The 22,024-nt window shown below is 36.8% G+C and overlaps 1 protein-coding gene across 1 annotated transcript in view; it reads left to right on the top strand.

Annotated features, from left to right (window-relative positions):
• LOC149153134 (uncharacterized) overlaps window positions 1-7,159 on the top strand; it is a 93,706-nt gene extending 86,547 nt beyond the window's left edge. Inside the window, exons 4-5 of the mRNA XM_089440904.1 lie at window positions 6,363-6,514; window positions 6,700-7,159. Coding sequence (XP_089297030.1) covers window positions 6,363-6,514; window positions 6,700-6,909 — 362 coding nt within the window. The 3' untranslated portion in view covers window positions 6,910-7,159. The remainder of the gene's footprint in view (window positions 1-6,362; window positions 6,515-6,699) is intronic.
• Window positions 7,160-22,024: the final 14,865 nt, after the last annotated feature.

Below are 22,024 nucleotides of genomic sequence, written 5' to 3'. Positions count from 1 at the left end.
ATCAAAAGGCATCAAAGTGCTTTGTTGATTTCTGGTAGCATCGGATGTGCTCTAAGCCTCAAAATTTGCAAGGAGGCTAGGACACACGTATTCCACAATACCTAAAAATTGTTTTGGGAAATTCCACCCGGAGACAGTTTTATTAAAATAATTAATTATATTTAATGGAGGCCTAAGTCTAAACTTAGGAAATTAAAATAATTAAAGGGTATTAATCAAACCGAGGGTGAAACTTGTAGAAGAAGACAAAGATCGAGTCCAAATGATCTGAGCCATTGATTATAATCTAATCTAGGCAGTTGATTACTCAACTAGAGGATTATAAGAAGGACCTCGATGGGCATTTGGAAAACACATTGGAGAGAGATCAAGAGATCGAATTTCTCAAAGAGGGCAGCGCAGTAGTTGCTAGAGAATCGATTGAGGAGATTTCTTGCATTGAGGGGCAGGGATAGTTCCAGTTGGAGAGTTTCCTGATCTGGGAATACATCGCAGAGGAGGCAGAGAGAGATCCAGAAGAGGCAGTGCAGAGGCCACGTTGGGTAGCGTAAGCTCACGTAGAGGCAGCGTAGAGCTTTAGAGAGAGTTCGAAATTCAGCTGGGAAGTCGAGTTCTAGAGCCAGTAGCCGAGGTGTGAGACTGGAGAGCTAAAGGAACGAAGCTCCAGACAGCAGGAGATCCGGGAAGAGGTGACGCAGATCCCTAGAGAGGTTGATACAGAACTGCGTAGGATGACACAGTAGCTGCGTAGAGCCAGCGTGGGGCCAACCATCTAGGGCCTGGATCAGTGTCGGATCACCAGTGATAGTGTGAGGTATTTATCACTAATATTCTGCTAGTCAGATTCTCTATATTGGATAGCCTGAAAGGCATCCAAAGATTGTATTCAAAAAACTATTGCTTAATAATACAAACCCTTAGCTGCTGCACCGATTTTCCCGCATTGGGTTTTTCCAGGGACATTTGTCCAAAAGTAATGGTGTCATGTGTTGTGTATTTCTTTCTTGCTCAGTTTCTTGCTTCGCCATTTAATTTAATTGGTGAAGGTTGCAGTGTATTAGTTTTGTTATTTGCTATAGGATGCAGTAGATAATTTGTTCAATTACTTAACAAATAGAAGACACTTAATCAGTTGTTGCAGTAGAAATTTGGGTCTTCCAAATTTTCACATGGTATCAGGGCTGCAGGTGAAGCAAGAGAGCAGAGTCGGAAGAGCCCAATGCTGAAGAGAAGGAGAGAAGTCGAAGTGTTGTGTAGGCAGCAAATCGAATCCCTAGAGAGATTGCGCAGTCCAGGTAAGAATGGCAAAATTTTCGTGGGAAAATCTCTCTGAGTGAGTCGACAAAGAAAGATTTCCAGATCAAAGTTTGTCAGTGTCAGAGGGAGCAAAGCAGAAGCGTCAATGCAGAGCAATTTTCTTGTGAAACACATTTTTGTGCAGCAGTTGCTGGGGCAGAAAAATGTCAAAAGGAAGAAGGAGACATTGTTGAGGGAATTTCTTCCTCGGAGAATTCCTAGCAAGGGAATTCAATTTCTCTATTGTTGAGCAGTAGCAGAGAGGAGTAGATTTACTAACTCCAGCAGGGAGTGCGTAGGCTAGCCTAGTGCTGCGCAGAGGAGAGAGGAGGCAGTTCGACATTTCATTGGCAGAGATGGCAACGAGTGGGTTAAGAGATCAGGATCGGTTGGATGGTGCATCCAACTATGTGATCTGGAAGGCAAGGATCTCATGTCTTCTGGATGAGCACGATCTCAAAACCTATGTCAAGTGTGGTAGCTGTACCTGCGGATCCAGATCCACTCAAGAAGTACAAGGGTGAGATGGCAAAGGCCAAGCGATTGATCCTCGACGAAGTGAGAGATCACGTAGTGTGTCACATTGCCAGCAAAGATACTGCCCGACAGATGTGGGAAGCATTGGCTACGCTATACGAAGGATCTTCCGAGCAGCGAAAGATGTACTTGGAGCAAAAGATGAGATCCACGCAGATGCAGAAGGGGGAACGCATTGATCCGTTCCTAATGAAGCTTTTGGAAATCCAAGACTCATTGATAGCTGTGGGGTCAAAACCTCAGCCTACCGAGATGGTGACGCTGGCCCTGAATTCTGTTTCAGAAGAATGACAAGTATTTGTCCAGAGCATCCTGGGTAAAGAGAGATTGCCAGATTGGGAAGGGATCTTGGCCGCTCTTCAACAGAAAGAGATGAGGATGGACTTAGTCAAGTGCAAACTTGATAGCAACAACAGCAGTGGGACGAAGCCCAAGGAGGAGGAAGAGAATGCAGCCCTTGCATCTAAGGGGTAGTAGGAGCAACAGAAGAAGAAGAAAGATTTTTTGAAGATCAAGTGCTTCTGGTGTGGTGAATTTGGTCACTACGCTACACAATGTCCTCTCAAAAAGAAGGACAAGGGCGAGAAGCATGATTCGAACGCTGCATCCACAAAGATCGAGGAGGAGGAGTTTGCCATGGTTACCTAGATACCTCTAGGGGAGAGGTGGGGTGATCTAGTACTATAGTTCAAAAGAACTGCAGATGGGCAGGATCCTTGAGGAGCCCACCTCTTGGATCAATACCTTGCTACGGGAGCCCAAATTAGAAGTAGCAGGATGGACCAGTGTCAGTTGGTGCAGAGGAGTGCCAGAGTGACAATTGTAGTGGCTAGGAGCATCAGAGACTGAGCAACGCAAAGCAGAGTTGGCAACAATGCAGAGTCAGCTTCAATGCAGAGGCTTCAGAGGGTTAGTATAGAGACTAGTAGCAGTCAGAACTCCAGCAACAGATGCATCATACTGAACACCTGTTCAGTAATTTTGGATGCTTTTCCGTTGCTGATGCAGTAGCAACAACAATTGGAGAAGGTTGCAGTGCAGATGCAGTAACAACAACAGTTGGAGAAGGTAACAGTGCAGATGCAGTGTTCGTAGTGGTAGTGCCAGCAGCAACACAAATGCAAAACTTATGAAGGTTGCAGTACAGATGCAGTGTTGGTAGTGGTAGGGTCAGCAACAGTACAGATGTAGCATTTGCGTAGTAGTTGGTGGGCAGCGATGTCAGACATCAGCAGTGCAAAGGGAGATGTTACAGAGAAGGGTGATGCTTCAACAGGTTGCATTACTAGAGCACATTCCTCGCTAAGAGGGAGTGTTGATTTCTGGTAGCATCGAATGTGCTCTAAGCCTCAAAATTTGCAGGGAGGCTAGGACACATGTATTCCACAATACCTAGAAATCGTTTTGGGAAATTCCACCCAGAAACAATTTTATTAAAATAATTAATTATTTTTAATGGAGGCCTAAGTCTAAACTTAGGAAATTAAAATAATTAAAGGGTATTAATCAAACTGAGGGTGAAACTTCTAGAAGAAGACGGAGATCGAGTCCAAATGATCTAAGCCATTGATTAGAATCTAATCTGGGCCGTTGATTACTCAATTGGAGGATTATAAGAAAGACCTCGATGGGCATTGGGAAAACACATCGGAGAGAGATCAAGAGATCGAATTTCTTAGAGAGGGCAACGCAACAATTGTTAGAGAATCAATTGAGGAGATTTCTTACAGTGAGGGGCAGGTATAGTCTTGTTGGAGAGTTTCCTGATCCGAGAATACATCACGGAGGAGGCAGAGAAGGATCTAGAAGAGGCAGCGTGAAGGCCACACTGGGCAGTGTAAGCTCACGTAGAGGCAGCACAGAGCTTCAGACAGAGTCTGAAATTCAGCTAGGAAGTCGACTTCTAGATCTAGTAGCCCGGGTGTGAGATCGGAGAGCCAGAGGAACAAAGCTCCAGACAGCAGGAGATCCGGGAAGAGGTGACGTAGATCCCCAGAGAGGTTGACGCAGAACTGCATAGGCCGATGCAGTAGCTGCATAGAGCCAGTGTGGGGCCAGCCATCCAGGGCCTGGATTAGTGTCAGATCACCAGTGATAGTGTGACGTATTTCTCGCTAATCTTCTGCCAGGTAGATTCTCTGTATTGGATAGCCAGAAAGGCATCCAAAGATTGTATTCAGAAAACTACTGCTTAGTAATACAAACCCTCAGTTGCTGCACCGGTTTTCCTGCATTGGGTTTTTCTGGGGACATTTGTCCAAAAATAACGGTGTCATGTGTTGTGTATTTCTTTCTTGCTCAGTGTCTTGCTTCTGCATTTAATTTATTTGGTGAAGGCTGTAGTGTATTAGTTTCAGTATTTGCTATAGGATGCAGTAAATAATTTGTTCAGTAACTTAACAAATAGAAGATACTTAATCAGTTGCTGTAGTAGAAATTTGGGTCTTCCAAATTTTCACATGCTTCACACAAGCATCATCTTCAAATGTCTTCCTAATTTATGATTTGTGAACAAGTTACCATTTTTAGATGTGGGAGGGTTATCAAAAGGCCCTATTAGGTGCTTCCAACCCTAAGGGGAGGAACAATTCCTAGGCCGACCCATCAATTAGTGGGTGCAAGTGGCTAGTAACATGGTAGGGGTTTACTTCATGGAGGATGCCATAGTCCTTTTACCGGCTATGAAATTCCATCATCCTTGAGCGTTATGATGTGAAGAGGGAGCAATCATGGGACTTGAGCTACCCCTTTCCTCAACTTATTTTTAACACCCCTCTTGTGTGCCTTTTTCTTCATTGATTTCCCTTTTCTTGCATAACTTTGGTTACAAGCTTTCATTGTTTGTTGACCCCTTAAAGATGAAGCATTCATTGTTCATCGAGTTTGGGATCATCAAAGTTCCTTTTATTTAGATGGCTCATGTATTAGCCAAGAACTGGATGAGGGCAAATGAAGGGGATAGAGCTTAGGCTAGGATATTGTCCACGCACTTTCATTTATCCCTGCTAATCATTTGCATTTTATCATTATGATGCATGCTTTTTCTTTCTTTCTTTCTATTGCATTAACCTCTTAGGGAAAAGTTTTGGGGCCCCTACTCAAGGATGAGGAAAACAGGGAACCAATACTGGTGACAAATAGCAATCATCCTAGGATGGGACATAGATACAAAAGAGAGATGGAAAGTATTAAGTATGGATTATCATGGTGCACAACATCAATAAGCACCTCCTATTTGTGCCCCCCCTGGATAGTGGAAAGTAAGTCCTCGAGGAAAGTCACACTAGACTACGTGCAATGAATAACCACCAAGGTGAAGCATGGGAACAAGAACATAACCAAAAGTGGTCTATCATCCAATTCGACCTACGATCCATACTAAAATGCCCCTAAATATTAAATGAAAGCACTTGTGTACAAAAATGGTTAATGTGCCTTATAATAGATGACCCACCTTCATCTGATGAGTAAGCTAGATGAAATAAAACACTAACCATAACATGAATAGAAATCCTTTGAGGCCGGCTATCTATGGATCATCATAGAGCTGCTGGCTAGCAAGTTGGTCAAATAGGAGAACAATTTTCTCCTATGGGTTACCCACTTCTGTGGGTAACAATCATCATCATACACTGCCAAAGTTGACCCTTCAGGACTGCCTTGGATGAGCAATCATCATCCTGCTCATGTATAAATGTTGCATCATAATGCATTTGTAAAACAAAATTTAGTATTTCAATCTCTTCTCTCATTCATTGTATATTGGCACGACTAGCCCCTCCGATCTTCTTCCACAAAGCTAGGGAGAATTACTTCACTACATCACAATCATGCTCAGAATTGTAGCAAACTTTGTAATGGCCATGGCAATTGTACAAATTTGAGCTAACATCTCTCTCTTATCGTTGCACATAACTTGTGGGATGTTTTATTGTAACTTGCAAGTGCCATTATCCGTTTACATTTCTATAAGCTATGTACTGTAGTTCTATAGTATAACTACCTATACTCTGTAATACATTGTTAAGTTCTTATACTGCACATTTGTTCTCACTCTGTATTTCTTGAATTATGCGAACCATATTTGGTATTACAGCACACAACACTTCCACAATAGCTGTGAATGTGCTCAGTTTTGCAGTTCCTTATGCCCAAGGTGCTTATTTGCACCTTGCGCTAGATCACATATCCCAAATGTATCAATCGAACATTTGAAATGGGCTCTGTTTAGAACCAACAATAGAAAAACAAATGGCATGTAGTCCCGAAAGATTTTTGCTCCAGTTTTGAAGTGTAGATAAGCTGCCTAAATCAATCCCAAATCATTGCGGTCTAGCTCTGCACTAGATCATTTGTCTGAACTGCAATGCTTTCAGATGATTTGGGATACCACGGCTTTATACAGGATTCTATGGTTACTTCAATGTGTGGGCTAATTTCATGTAACTAGTTCATAACAGTGTCTTTCGATTAATTAATTTTGTTTCCAAGTTTATTTGACCACTTGCAAATGGTTATGGTTTGTCCAGATACCTATCTAATGGGCACTGTCATGCTCATCTTCGGTATGGGCCTTTATGGGCTTTTCATAAGCAGCCTAGATGTCTCTGCTGAAAGCTCTGGTTCGGAAGATTCAGGAACTCTCTTTGGATCTAATTTTTTTGGCCTTTTCAAATTGCAGGTATATTCATAACCTCCTATGTAATTGCAAATATCTAGTATTTTACTCGCATCTATTTACAAAGATTGATTTTTAATTTTTAAAGTATTAGAGTAACGCAGCTTGCCTTATGGACCAGACTGGTCACCCTGTTAAAATGCCTGCGTCTCATTTCAATTTAGTGGCAAATTTTTTGAATTGGGCAGGAAAGACCAAAATGGTTGAAAATACAATCTCTCGAGGAGCTAAAGACTAAACTCGGACATGCAATTGTAATGGTCCTCCTTGTGGGAATGTTTGATAAGAGCAAGAAAATTCCCATACACTCTCCTCTGGATTTACTTTGCTTCTCAATGTCAGTTCTCTTGGCCTCTGGATGTCTCTATCTTCTCTCGAAGCTCCGCTCTGTCCACTAAAATAAAGTGGCTATGGGTAATAAGAATGCTACTGTCGTTCCGAGCGAGAGGATAACTTCTATAGTTTCCACGTAGTTTTATATTAAATTCTAACAAACACAAACTTGGATTTTTTTCTCTTAAAAATTTAGTGTTTGTCTAAACGGAACAGTTGTTGCAGACTACCTATTTATTCTACTCATATGTTTAAGCAGATCTATCCTTTGAGTCTAGTTATATAAATATAAAACGAAATGAAAAAATTCTGTCAGATGGATTTGGTGAAAAAATTCTGTCAGATGGATTTGGGCTAGCTTTAGTGAATTGTGAATGTTCTTACAGTAGCTTTTTCGCTACATTGAAGAACATAGTTAAAAATGCCATTAAAAGGATATTTACTCTCGTTACACTGAACATTACGAGGAAAACTGATATTTTGTAATAAAGAGTTATATATATATATATATATATATATATATATATATATATATAAATAAAAGAAGGGGTTATACCGGTGCTTTACAATTTAATATAGGAAAGATTCTGTTTTGCATGGTTACCATTAAATATTTAAATATAATAAAAGAATACTTATATATAATAAAAGAATACTTATAGTAATAAATAAAATAATAATAAAAAAATTTATATTAACAAACTAAATAAACATTAATAAAAAATAATATTAATTATAATTTAAAAAAAATAAGATATTTCAAATTTTACTTATATAGAAAGATAAAGTAATTGATAATAAAAATATATAATCTTGTTTACTTTTTAATACGAGGGAAATGTGTAATTTTTTCATTGTTCAGTATGAAGTTGACATATGACATTTGAAATAATATTCATATTACAATTAAATATGAAATAGATGCTTAATTTATGTCATGCACCTCTTTAGTCCTAGAAGTATACCTAACTTTTTGAATATCACATATCAACTATAAATTGTCTTCTTTGCCATCAGATCCATTGGAAGGGCCAGTCAACATACTTGACTAGACCCATGAGTTAGTAGTCAAATTGAATCTCTCTTGAACATACAAGTTAGGTCGACCAACCAGTCGAGTTGGTTTCCTTTTCAGGTCAATTGACTAAGTAGTTAAGGCAGTGAGTTAGTTGTAACAACAAACTGCCTAGTTTATATATGAGATTGTATGACAATAAATGTAATGATAGTTGTGGATTAATACAAAAAAGTGTTTTCGCTGGTCTACCACTATTATTTTTCTCTTTGCTCTCTGTTGCATGTCTTCCTTCACTTAATATCTACTTGGTGTATGGCTTTGTCAGTAACTATGTATACATTTTGCTAGATTACAACATTGGTTCTATTGCCAAGAGATCCTAAACCCGAGTCAACTAAGATGAACACATAAATGTTGAGCTTAGAAGGGATCCAAGAATGGTGGCAAAGAAATCAATAATTACCTAAGGAATTATGCCAAGAGAAACTAATTGTCTTTAGCCATTGCAAGATCCCATTTTTTCATAGAAACACAAAATTTTTATTGAATGCATTCCCGTCGAATTGAAAGAAATACATTAACTAGTTGTCTAAAGCATCATCTTCCCACCGATGCGTATTTGATGTCAAAATTAATCAATAGTGGGAGAATGAACCTACACGAGTGGTTTGAACAAATTATCTGAGAATACTGTGAAGAGCAAGTTTTCAAGGATTGAACCTTCATCGAAAAATAAAAGAGATTCTATAATGATTTCCATGACTGCTTCTTGTGTACAATACCACCTTTACCTCATAAATTTCTTCTCGACAAGGGCATCAAACATATTGCTCAGTATCAATCCCCTCTGCATGAACCAATTTATATCCATGACAAAAAGAGGAAAGACAATTGGGATTAATTCCTAGAAGCTCACTATCGAAACACAAAAGCGCTGTGGGACTACTTTCTCAACAAAAACCTATGCCCATGGCTTACCTTGTTGTCGACCAATAGTAAGTTGGGGCCGATGTTGGGGGATAATTGTTCATGAAGAGACTCATAATGCTATAGAATCAACCAAATTCAAAGAGCCAATATGAAAAAGAGTAGCTCATCCAAAAAGACTTAGGAGTACACACTCGACGAGGATATAGAAAAGAGGATATAATTCTATGAACATTATTATAAGCCAACAACCAATAAACACAAAATTGAAAGGGAAAAGCATTATAAAAAAAACAAGATATATGCAACGCAAGAATAATGCATCGGTCGAGTCAACTTGAAACCCCAAAGTTACATATCATTGGTGCACAAGACTCCTTTGAGGATGTTAAAGGACACTCAGAGTGAAGAGGCATAACACTGATGGCTCTAGAGTGAAGTGAGAATCTCCAATTGTATTTAAGCCCAAGGAGATAAGTCAACACTATGAACGTCAATGACTCTAGACCCGTAGTATGTCATTCTTTGATGTTAAATATAACCAATGTTAGAATTCGTGAATTTCTCAGTCAAAGGTTGAACATGGAATCAAAACCCTCCTTGATATGGAATTAAAACGATGATGAAATTAGTTTAAAGTTCAACTCCTTGTAGAAATACTGACAACTAGTTAGTCTTGGGTTGAAACTGAAGAAGTCAACAATATTCTACTTCAAATAAGAGATTTCATCGACGAACCCATCTTGCTAAGCTTTTTAACTACAAAACAAAATATCAATCTTATAGATAACGTCGACGAAGAGCCACAATCCTTGGTTGACAAAAAATGAAGCGGTGAAAACACATAGAGAAGGAACTCAAAAACTGGAATGGAGCTAACAACTCTTCTCAATATTCAAAATCAGTTAAATAGAATTACATTGGAGACATCAACAATAAATGACTGTAGTGAAACTAAACTACAACTCAACTAATCTCAAGAGAATCAAAACTGACTATGACACCTAGCAGACAATGGAATTAAATATGATGACACCTAGCAGACAATGAGATTAATATCTAAACACCCCCTCCTAATCTCAACTATTACAAATATTGCACGTACAATGCCTAGTCTCTCTCTTTGAAATTCAAATACATTTTTGCCCAAAGGCTTTGTGAAAATATCTGCAAGTTGATCTTTTGAACCACAAAAAGCAAATAATGTCTCCATCATTGACAAGCTCATAGATGAAATGAAAATGTGTGTCAATGTGCTTGCTCTTTTTGTGAAAGACATGATTTTTTGATAAATAAATTGTAGAACTGTTATCACAGTAAATTGTAGTTGGCTCCTTCTGAACATTTGAAAGATTTTCCAATAGTCTTCTGAGCCACACTACTTGACAAGTTGCTGAAGTGGCAACTACATATTCTTCCTTTGTTGAAGATATTGAAACGATTGGTTGTTTCTTGGATGCCCATGAAATCATATTGGTTCCAAGATGAAAAACATACCCTAAGGTGCTTTTGTGATCATCTAAACTGCCTGCATAATTGTTGTTTGTATAACCTGAAAGTGAGTTATCTTCAGAATGTGTGTAGAGAAAACCATAGTCTAAGGTCCCTGCAATATATCTTAAGATCCTTTTTGCAACCTTCCAATGAGAAATCTTGGGTGATTGCATAAACCTAGAGACAAAACTAGCTGCAAACATGATATCAGGTCTAGTTGCAGTGAGATATAATAAACTACCAACTAGACTTTTATACAATGTGGAATCAACTGGTGGTGCTACATCTTGTATGCTTAGCTTAGTGCCTTGAGCAATTGGTCATTCTAAACGTTTGAAGGATGTCAATGGCATATTTTTGTTGACCAACAGAAATGCCACTAGAAGATTGCTAAATTTCAATGCCTGAGAAGTATTTCATGGCTCCTAGATCAGTGATATCAAACTCTGTTTGTATTGTTGCTTTGAAGTCTTCTAACATCATATTTCCTGTATAAAGAAGATTATCAACATAAAGGCATACAATGAAAATTTTACCTTCATGAGTTTTGGTATACAAGGTTGGCTCATGGTTGCTTCTACAAAAACATTTTTGATGAGATAGGTGTCAATGCGATTGTACCAAGCTCTTGAAGCTTGTTTCAAGCCTCACAAAGCTTTCTTTTTCTTGTACACCTTATGCTCCTGCCCTGGAACTTCAAAACCAGGAGGTTGCTCCACATAAACTTCTTCTTGCAATATACCATTTAAGAAGGCATATTTTACATCAAGTTGATAGACTTTCCATTTGTGTTGAATTGTTGTGGATAAATGGTTTTGATAGTGTCTAACCTTGCTACTGGAGCAAATTTTTCACCATAGTCGACACTAAACTGTTGTGAGAATCCTTTGGCACCAACCTTGCCTTATGTTTCTCAATCTCTCCTTTTTCATTCAGCTTGGTCTTATATACCCATTTTACACCAATTTTGGTTTTGTCTCTTGGGAGATCAACTAATTCCCAAGTCTGGTTCTTCTCTATGGCAACAATTTCTTGGTTCATTGCATCAACCCAATGGTTTTTTTTAACTGCTTCAAAATGGGTTGGTTGAAATGAAAGAAAGGAAAACATATTTTGCTGATCAAACTCATGCTTTTGCTCATATATTTCTTTGATGCTTCTTATTTCTTGATTGTTTTCTAATGATGTTGAATCACTGGAGGATTCACTGCTAGAAGAGGCACCATTTTTAGAGTGGTATGGCTCTACTTAAACCTGCAATCTTGGTAGCTATGGTGGATAAACATATTGATTTAAAGTTTCATCAATATGATCAGACTAAGATTTATTTTCAAAAAATTTAACATCTCTGCTTAAAATAAAGTTTTTGGTAACTGGATTGTAAAGTCTATAGGCCTTTGATTGCTCGCTATAGTCTACGAAAATATATATTTCACTCCTATCATCAAGTTTCTTTCTTAGCTACTCAGAAACATGTGCAAAAGCTAATGATCCAAAAAATCTAAAGTGAGATACATTCATCTTCTTACTATCCCATACTTCTTGATATATTGCATCTTTGAGACTGGTTTTTGGAGATCTATTGAGAACATATAATGTTGTCGAAACTGCCTCAGCCCAATAGTCATTAGACAACTTCTTTTCACGCAACATACATCTGACCATATTCATGATTGTCTAGTTTTTCCTTTCTGTTACTCCATTATGTTGTGGAGTATATATTATTGTGTTCTACATGATGATTCCTTGCTGTTGACAAAAGGCTTTGAAGTCATTGGAGTTGTATTTTCCTCCTTGGTCGGATTTGAGCACTTTCAAGGGCTTTCCACCATGCTTTTCGGCTTCTGCTTTGAACTCTTTGAATCTTGAAAAAGTATCGAATTTATTTTTGAGAAAATAAACCCATATCTTCCTGCTATAATCAATAAAGAAGGTTAAAAAGTAAAGATTACCACTAACAGACTGTCTCTGCATTGGGCCACATATATCTGTATGGACTAGCTCTAAAGGCTCTTTTGCTTTAGAGGAAGATGTGGGAAAGCTCTCTCTTTTATGCTTGAATAGAATATAAATTTCATAGTTACAATCTTTTTCATTCATAACAAGGAGACCAATGACCATAGAATGTTTCTGAAGCAAATTTAGACTCTTTAGGGGAATATGTCAATACCTACTATGCCATAGCTGAGACTCATCTATTCTTGACACATTGTGGGCAAAAGACTGTGAGAGATTTTGACTTCTAAGAGTCAATGGAAACATCCTATTCTTGGTTTTTTCAACCTTTGCTATCAATCTTCTATTGGGAGGTTTGTCATAGATATAACATGTGTTCCCTTGAAATATTACATCATAACCATGTTCCATCAATTGACCTACACTAATGAGGTTATACTTCAAATGTGAAACATAATAAATGACAGGTATGCATTTTTGTTGATTTTGTTTAGTAAGAACATGGATAGTACCTCTCCCTTCAGCTTTAATACGAGAATGGTCTCCGAGAGTAATTTCAGATGTTATGGAAGCATCAATGCAAGAAAATAGATTTTTGTTACCTGTCATATAATTGTTGCAACCACTGTCCAGCAACCAAAGGCCCTTGTTGTGTTTGTCTTCAGGAAGATGGCAGTAAAGAAACATTGTTTCAGAGAATTCTCCTTTATAGTTGGAGAGATGGACATTGCCTCTTTGTTGATCTGATTGTTTCCTTCTACATTCATGTTCATAATGCCCAAATTTCTTGCAGTAATAACATTGGACATTCGATTCGCTCCATATTATGCTTCTTTGTGTTTGGTTTTGTGAAGGTCTTGACTGCTTTGCTGCATGATGATGTTCTGATCTGCATCTGCCTCGACCACTGCCTCACTTGTTGCGGCCTCTATATCCTCTGCCTCTGCCTCTGCCAAGAGAGAGTTGTGCTTTGAAAGCTTGTTCCATGGAATCTTCTGTCAGGTTAAGTCTTGTTTTGTGTGCCAAAAGTGATCCAATCAACTGTTCTACTAAGAAAGTTGTAAAATCTTTGGATTCCATAATCGCTGTTACAACCATGTCATATTTCTTGGGCAGGCTACGAAGGACTTTTTCAACAATCTTATGATCTATAATGGTTTCACCAATGAGTTTGATTTGATTGACTATGCCCATGACTCTAGTCATGATCTAGTCCACATTCTCTGTGTCAGTCATTTTTAGGGTTTCAAACTAAGATCTCAATGTCTGCAATTTATCAATGTTCATTATATCATTACCTTGATACACAACTTTCAAAATATCGTGAGCCTCTTTTGCTGTTGATGTGCCGGTTATCTTGTTGAAGATAGAGCCATTGATTGAGTTTTATATCCAACATTTGGCTATGTGCTTTTTCTTTTTGAAATTTGTAGCGACATTCCTCTGATTATTGTTTATGGCTGCTAATTGTTCTTGGGTCGGCTCTACATAACCATTTTGCAAGGTATCCCAACAATCTTGGGCTTGCAAAAATGTCTTCATTTTTTAGGACTAAAAGTTGTAATTTTTGCCAAACAAAATCAAGGTTTGTGGCAAAGCGCAAGAAGGAACCATTTTTTTAAATACAAATATGTATATTTTTATGATCTCTTTTTTATTTTGAATCAAACACCACCTACTTAACAAAAAAAATCACTTTTTTAATAAAATATGCTCTCTTTTTTTCATATAGAGTAAAAACTCTCTTTTTAAATAAGGCCACTTAAAAATATTTTAAACGAATCTCATGAATCTCCACTTAAAATATTAAACAAAGGGAATACGTAAAAAAAATTTGAAACCCCTCTTAAAGCTATGAAACCACCTAATTTTTTTGAAACAAAGAGCTTTATGAAATTCTTCCACAAAAATTGGAATTTTATAAAAACGATTCCTCTTTTTAATAAAAAATTAAAGGAACCCTTTTAAACGTGAAGCTTCGGGACTCATGCTTTAACCGGAACCTTTGAAAAAAAATATCATACCATGAACTTTCGTTTGATTTTCAACCAATGAACTTTTGAAAATTCGTTTAATTTTGACTTTCGAACGATTTCGTGGAGCTCTGGTACCTTTATAAAATCGCTACTCTTTTTAAAATTCCGCTTCACTGTTTTGCAAGTTCTCCATCATCAACTCACTTGAGCAGAGACCATAAGTGCGTTGGTCACTTAATTCTTTTCGTTTAAAAAAGATTGGTTCGCTTGCAACAACTTGGAATTTCAGTTCTCCAGCTCAGCTCGTCTTCTGCGTTCACGACCTCTGACAATACATTGCTTTCTTTGGGTTCTTATGCGACCTAGTGTTCCCATGACAAAAAATGAAGAGGCGAAACAAAGAAGGAATGAAACTTGGAATGGAGCTAACAACTTTTCTCAATATTTAAAATCAGTTAAATAGAATTATATTGGAGACATCAACAATAAATCACTGTAGTGAGAATCCATTAAGCTCAAGAGAATCAAAACCGACTATAACACCTAGTAGACAATGGAATTAAATATGATGACACCTAGTGGACAGTAAGATTAATATCTCAACATGGGTAACTCGATTTACAAAGCATGTGGATAAAGCTTTCCAACCTGACGAAATAATGTTTATGACTATAAGTGTTGAAGTTGAAAAAGAATCAATTCCTTCTGCAATCGACGAACATATCGAAGGAATGTTGATCCCAAAAGTGACCAAATAATTGTCCAAGTCGAGTTAATACAACAATTCACTGACCACCATCATAGAGAAATCAATTTCTCACCACCCTATCAACCAACTATAGCAAGTCAACATGCTAAATCCTCAAAAATAAAAATGGGGCTCAACCATATTCCTCTCTATGAAGGGGAAAAGGACCATGAAATACACTGGTTCGTTTGCAAAAAGTTTTGGGATGCAAACAATATCAATGATGAAGATAATAAGATGGCTCAAATCGCAGGAGCTCTTAGGAAGGGAGCTCTCAAATGGTTCATGAATTTCACGGATAATCAACCACGAACAAAAGTTGAAATGAAAAATAATTTCCTCCTTTCCTTCTTCAAAGCCCAAGATGTTTTACATCTCATTGCACATAAACTAAAAGAGATGAAGCAAAAGATGGAGAATTAGTTCGAGAATACGATAAAATATTTAAGGACTTCCTGAGTTATATTAATTACAATATTGACAAAAATCACCTGGTTCATTCGTGTGTAGTTGCACTTCTTCAAAAAATCATAGCAACATTGAGAATGCACGAGATAAAAACATGTGCAGAAGCACTCAAAAAATCATGGTACATTGAAACTAATGATGAATTCCCGTCAACTTCCTCGTCGATAGATAAAAGATAGGAGGAAAAATTAGAACAGTTGCAAGAACATTTTCAAAACTTTGAAGTCCGCTGGAATGATAATTAGTGTACTAATTGCATGAACGAAGGACATGGAAAAGATAATTGCAAATTTACAGATTCCTTCGAGAAGGAAATTCGTTGAGTGCAACTTGACTTATATGGTGAAATCTATCAAATGTTGATAAACCATGCCACTAGAGATTTCCGATATAATCTCAAAAATGTTAAAAAAAATGGCGTGCAATATGAGAGAGAGAAATGCATTTGACTCAAGAACCCTAATTAAATGGACAGAATAAATTGAACTATCATTTAGTCTATCGCTACAAGCAGACGATCAATCGATAATGGCTATTAGAATCGTGGCAGATACCAAGGAACAAGAGGCAGTGGAGGATTTGGAAGAGGTTGAGCTCAAGGCCAGGGAAGACTTTATTGTTTCACATGTTGTTAAGGAGGTCGTGTGGACCCCTGACTACCCATGCAAAGACATAACCAAGATTTTGTAACAAATCCGGGTTGGGCAACTACAATCTAGAAGATTGCCCTAATATTTTAGAAAATTATTAAATAAAAGAATTGTTAACTTACTTCATAAAGCATTGAAACATGAAGTCTAAATTCAAAAAGTCTTCGTGTTGTAACTAGGTATGGGGTGGGGAAAAATTTCAACCTCGCACAGCATGTATCAAGATGACAAAGGTCTAGTACTATGAAGAAATAATGAAAGAAGCACTTCAATTTTTCAGAGATAATGACTTTGATCAATTTTCCAAGTGTTGAGTTGATATAGCATCTTAGTAGAATTCCTTGAGGAAAAGTAATTTGTTGATTGAATGATCGAATTATTAAAGATATTAAAGGAATGTAAGGATGAACAATGATTGATCAAACACTTTCGCTAGATTACCCATGATAAATTGTATGAGTGTCATACTCAAGTTAGATTTAATAAATTAATGGACATATGGTAAATCAAGTCATAGACGACTTTGGATCTCATGTGAATATCTTACCTAGAGAAACATGGATCAACCTAGGCAGACCAACATTACAAAGAACAACAAATTATTTAAATCAACCTAGGCAGACCAACATTAAAAAGAACAACAAATTATTTAAAGTTGGAAGATCAACACTTCTTGGAGCCAATTTGTACACTAAGGAACATTCAAATAATCATAATGGGTATCCCAACTTTTTTAAACTTAGAGGTAGTCAAATTAGTATAGGGTAGGCATCATACCCAACTCTGGTTGGGAGACCCTAGGGATGAATGATGAAAGCTACCGTCTCCCTAGAAAGGGATAGGATTCAGTTGAAAGGAAATAATAAAAATATCATTATCCCTTTGGACCCAAGAGAGGGAAATCCATGGTTTGAAGTATGGGATGACTATAAGACCAAACAATTATACCAATTCATGCACAAAGAAAAGCATAATGTCGAGCCTAATGTAGAAGGATAAATTTGAGGAGGCTCATCACTATCTGTTGGATAAAATTCCAATGTTGAACTCTATTAGTGGCAGCTAGAAAACAATGAATCGATGACCAAATAATGTTGATTGATACAAGCAATTCCAATCAAAAGAAGCCGACCATGTTTTTTGTTAAAGATAGTACCAATTTTATATGAGAAAATCTTAAACAAATCCCAACTTTGGTTCCCTCAAACTTAAAATTCAGGTTAGGTGCTTCTTTGTGTTTCAGTGATTGAAACTCTCCATCAAACCCATGTCAAAGAAGTGCCTAAGTAAAATGGGGATCAAGGTCGAATGTAAAATTTTGTCCATACCAATTGGACAAGCAACCCATTGTTGGGACTCCCATGCACCCCGACTACAAACATGGACTACTTAACTACTTATTTTTTTGAGCGATTTGGAAAAATAAATTAATTGCATAAGCCAACATTTCAATATTCAAGCTAAACTATGACCCTGCGAAGCATATTAAATGTTGTGAGAAAGAGTGGAAAAGACTTGGGTACATATATGAATGTGTTTGGCCATATATGTTCCCATATACATTGGATGGCTTGCCCAAAAAATGGCTTAAAAATGAAGAGGCACAAGGTGAAACCTTCCATTGGAATGATTTAAAGAACAACTTTACTAAGAATGTCGAGTTTAGACTAGATGAGGAGAGAGAAAAGAAGCAATACAGAGCATTAGCGACTTCATTGGAAGACACAACCCAGTTGAAATAATACATAAAAGAAAAGATGAAGTCAAACCCAATTTGACTTTGAATTGTAATAGAGTATCATGTTAAGACCAAGACAACCAACTAGCTTCCCAACTTGATATGGAAAATATGATAATCAAAATGTGAGTTCTAAGTGGAGAAAGGACCATCTTGAGACATAGAAAAAAGAAGAAGTTAAAGTAGTGCTAAAAATAGATAAATTAGAAGAAGTCAAACCTAAAAAGCTATATTTTCCACCTGTATACTAGGAAATCAAAATTGGTGATAGGAAATTCAATGAAGCAAAAGCACTAGAATGGATGGACACAGAGCTAAAAACTGAAGAAGTGACATCTCTAGCGATGGTCGACCAAAAGTGGTCTCACTTGGGGACTGTTGGTTGGAAAAATGGACCACTAAATTTATTGAATTCCTTAAAGAGTGTCAAGGCATTTTTGCTAGAGAAATAAACAAATGCATCCACCAAATATACATAAGGGAAGAAAATAATTTCCAAACACTTAATGAAAAAAATTGTGGTGTGACAGGAATAGTTAAAAATTTACAGTGAAAATACCTTGCACTTCTGTTCGATAGTCAAGTCAAAGGGAAACCAATAAAATGGAAAATAACATGCTTATGGCCATTTGACACAAAAGACATTCAAACTTCGAAGGAAGTATATTTAAAAATATAAAGGGGGCATTTGTTGGACTTAGCCGCAAATTATGCTCACCTTAAGAATTACAATTCATAACTTCGTTGACATGTTTACTGGTGAAAACTTTTTGGGGTGCCAGTAACCATGGGTGAGTTTGAAAACCACTTATGACAACCTCACCTGCTAACTGATGCATATTAGTTTCAATTTATTTCATTAATGAAGTTAATAACTAGATTTAGATATAATAACAAAGAATTTGGTTGCAAAAGTAGATAATATAACCAACATCCTCAACCATAAAAAGTGCTTCACATGTTCATTCCATAATCAAATCAACTCAGTATGGATCAAGAACAAGATATTCGAAATATGTTAAAAAAAGATGTAGAAACACGAGAAAAGGAAAGGTAAAGATCTACAATTCAAAAGAAAATAAATAAGATATAAATATTGGCATTGTTACGTCACAAAATCAACTTGCAAAAGGAAGCCAACCACAACAAACAAGCTGACCAGGGGTATAAATCTGACAAATATGTTGGGTTTGACTACAAAGTAGTCAACGCGAAAAGATGGACAATGAAACAATTGTGGATGTGGCTGACTCGACCCAAGATGTATGCCATAAATAGCCCCCTCAACCCAACATCATGCACCTAAATTCAATATGATGTAACAATTGTATGGGGGATTGCACTAAATTAGTGAGCTAAGCCTGCCCAAACACTAATACACTTAGACAAAATCACACATGATACATCATATTTACTAGTGTTGCACATTGAACACCTAATAACACAGTGTTAGCTATCAAGCATTCTCAAGTGTTAAGAGCTATGAGATCTTTCTCAATCCAACTTGAATCTATTAGAGTGTTTATGAAGTGAAGAGTTTGTAGAAGATTTCAAGATGCCAAGGATGAGGGGATAGGTTTAGGTAGTAAAGACCCTGGTCAAGCCACAAACCAAGGTCATTTCAATAAATCGACCAAGACAAAGCTTGGAGTATGCTTACACAATATTTGGCAAGCTAAAGTAGAAGAGATCACATGGGATTACCAATGGACACCATTTAAGAAATGGGCACTAGTTGATAACAAGTGAAAGGCCAAGTCATATTTCTTGCACGCAATCGCTATTATAGATTATCTAGGTGCACCGCTTATAGAAGAATTCGACAATTAGAAAGAAGAGGCCACAAAATTGATAACAAGTAAGTTTCACGATGGTGTTCTATGGCTCAACTATCCCTTAGAAATTACAACAACTTTGATCCACCATATTACAGGGCTTCCTCATATAGGAGGTGAGAGCCCTAAGACAATCGACACAAACAAATGGCTCATATAATTCATTGGGGGAACAAGAATGACAACTTACAAGGGTTTTATCATTACTAGAATCAAATAAGCCCACATTAAATGGACATGCAAAGTCATGTATTTATGCTTGAGTGCAGTAGGTTGACCATCTGATATAAAGTTGAAAATATTGGAAGCCATTAGACAAATTGTGAGGTTGGTAAAGCAATACAATTGGGTTGATCATCTAGCTGACATAGTGAAAACAAATTGCAAGGAATGTTAGAACTTAGGTAAGGAAATTCACTTTCCCTCCTTATTAATTTGTATAGCAATGGCTCAATTCTCACATGTAGTGGAGACTGATTTTACAAGAAAGTCAGTTCCCTCTAGGAAAATTAAAAATATTTCGCATCAAATTGGTTGGAGAAGACTCAGTGACTTTCCTTGGAGGATGTCTTCAAAAATTAGTTACAAATTTGAAATATTTCTCCCATTAATGGAGAGTACCCGAATATGGTCATTCAAACCTACCCCCATCTTCACATATTCAATTAAATTTGGATACCACAAAAGTGTGGTACATGATAATGATCGGGTGCATCAAAAGAAACTAATTTGGCAACTGACTACCCTAAACATATTTGATGAACTATTCTTACAAGAACATTTAGTCATGAAAATCCTAAAAGTTGTTCTCCAATTTCCCCAAGAAATGATAACACCATTGACTGATGGAGAACAAGAGAAGAACGAGGAGGAAAAAAATATATTTCCAACATTTTGTGATCAATCCAACCTTATAATCACCTCCATAGCTACCAGTCAAGAATTCAACTGAAAAGAAGCTGACTAAAAAGAAATCCATTGAGGAGGAACAAGACTTCATAATAGTTTGGGAAGTACTTCAAAGCATTGCCTTAGATGATTCAAAGTAGAAGAAAAATCTCGACATGATTTACCAACAAGTATTGGAAGACATAACAAAGAAGGGAAAGTCAACTTGATGACAGACTAAGGCCAAGGAATGCAATCATCAATTGGTGAACAAATTCAAGAGGCCATGGGCTAGGCCAAAAATATTTTCATTAACACTAAAGCAACAAATGATGGTTGAGCATATCAACTGTAAAAAAAATGGATAGAGAAATCATAATGATATTGTGCTTAACAATTGGAAAACTTATTTATCATAAAACTATAGCATACTCCGCATTCAACAAATGTTCATTAAAAAATTAACAGACAAATGGGGTGTTACATTAGAAGGAAGAGTTGTGATGAATCTTGATATATAGATCACACAAGAAAAGAACCTAGATACCAACCTCATGTAGGAAGAGAGGCAGTGGCTCTAAATAAGGGAAGAAGGCTCAAGTAAAAGCCAATGTCACATATGATCATTTTCATAAAATCCAACAAAAACCAGTAAATGGAGAATATGGTAAAATTGCAATATTTTCAGCACAACTCTCTTATTGAACCAACTGCACTATATATATTAGATGAAATCTTTAAAGGCTCAAGTGCATTATTTAGTTAAGGAATGGAATACATTTTCTTAGTGCTTGCAAATGATCACTCCAATAATTTAGAAGATAACATTTTGAGAAAATCAAACTTTGCCAACAATAGAGGAGCCTTCCCCCTCTCGACCAAAATATCATTTTTTCACCCTTGTTCCTCCAAATAAACACTCGAGGCTCACCCTAGTCAGTCGAATCCATATAAGGTTGATGTAGAAGGCTCAAATTGGTGGCCAATGGAAAAAGAGAGAATAGGAATTAAGAAAAAGGAAATACCTCTTAATCCATGGCTAGAGGAAAATATTTTTGATCAACCAAACTTGACTCTAGCACTAGAAAAAGCAAAGTAAACACCACAGTCCCTAACAACACCACTTTCCATTTTACTGCATCTTTTCCAACTAATCTTTCTTTTTCTCATTTCCTCAAAATTTTGTACATTATAAAACTCTACATCTACCCTACCTCAGGATGAAGGAGTTAAGGGTGGGGAAGATGCAAGAAGGGCTAGTCGACTTAAAAAACTAGAATCATGTGTCAAATAGTCGACTAAACTCTCTGTTTAATATTTAAGTTAGGTTGATTGACCAATTGAGTTAGTTTCCATATTGAGTCAATTGAATACGAAGTTAAGAAAATTATTTAGTTGTAATAATTGGGATTCTAGTTTATATATGATATAATATGATGACAATCAATGTAATGACAATTGTGGATTAATGAAAAGAAGTGT

This window comes from Pinus tabuliformis, chromosome 9, assembly GCF_031772625.1.
Source record: "Pinus tabuliformis cultivar Carrire ecotype Pingquan chromosome 9, CPIR1, whole genome shotgun sequence".
Taxonomy (NCBI): domain Eukaryota; kingdom Viridiplantae; phylum Streptophyta; class Pinopsida; order Pinales; family Pinaceae; genus Pinus; species Pinus tabuliformis.
The sequence above is the reverse complement of the archived record's forward strand: the minus strand, read 5'-3'. Positions and strand labels throughout refer to the sequence as shown.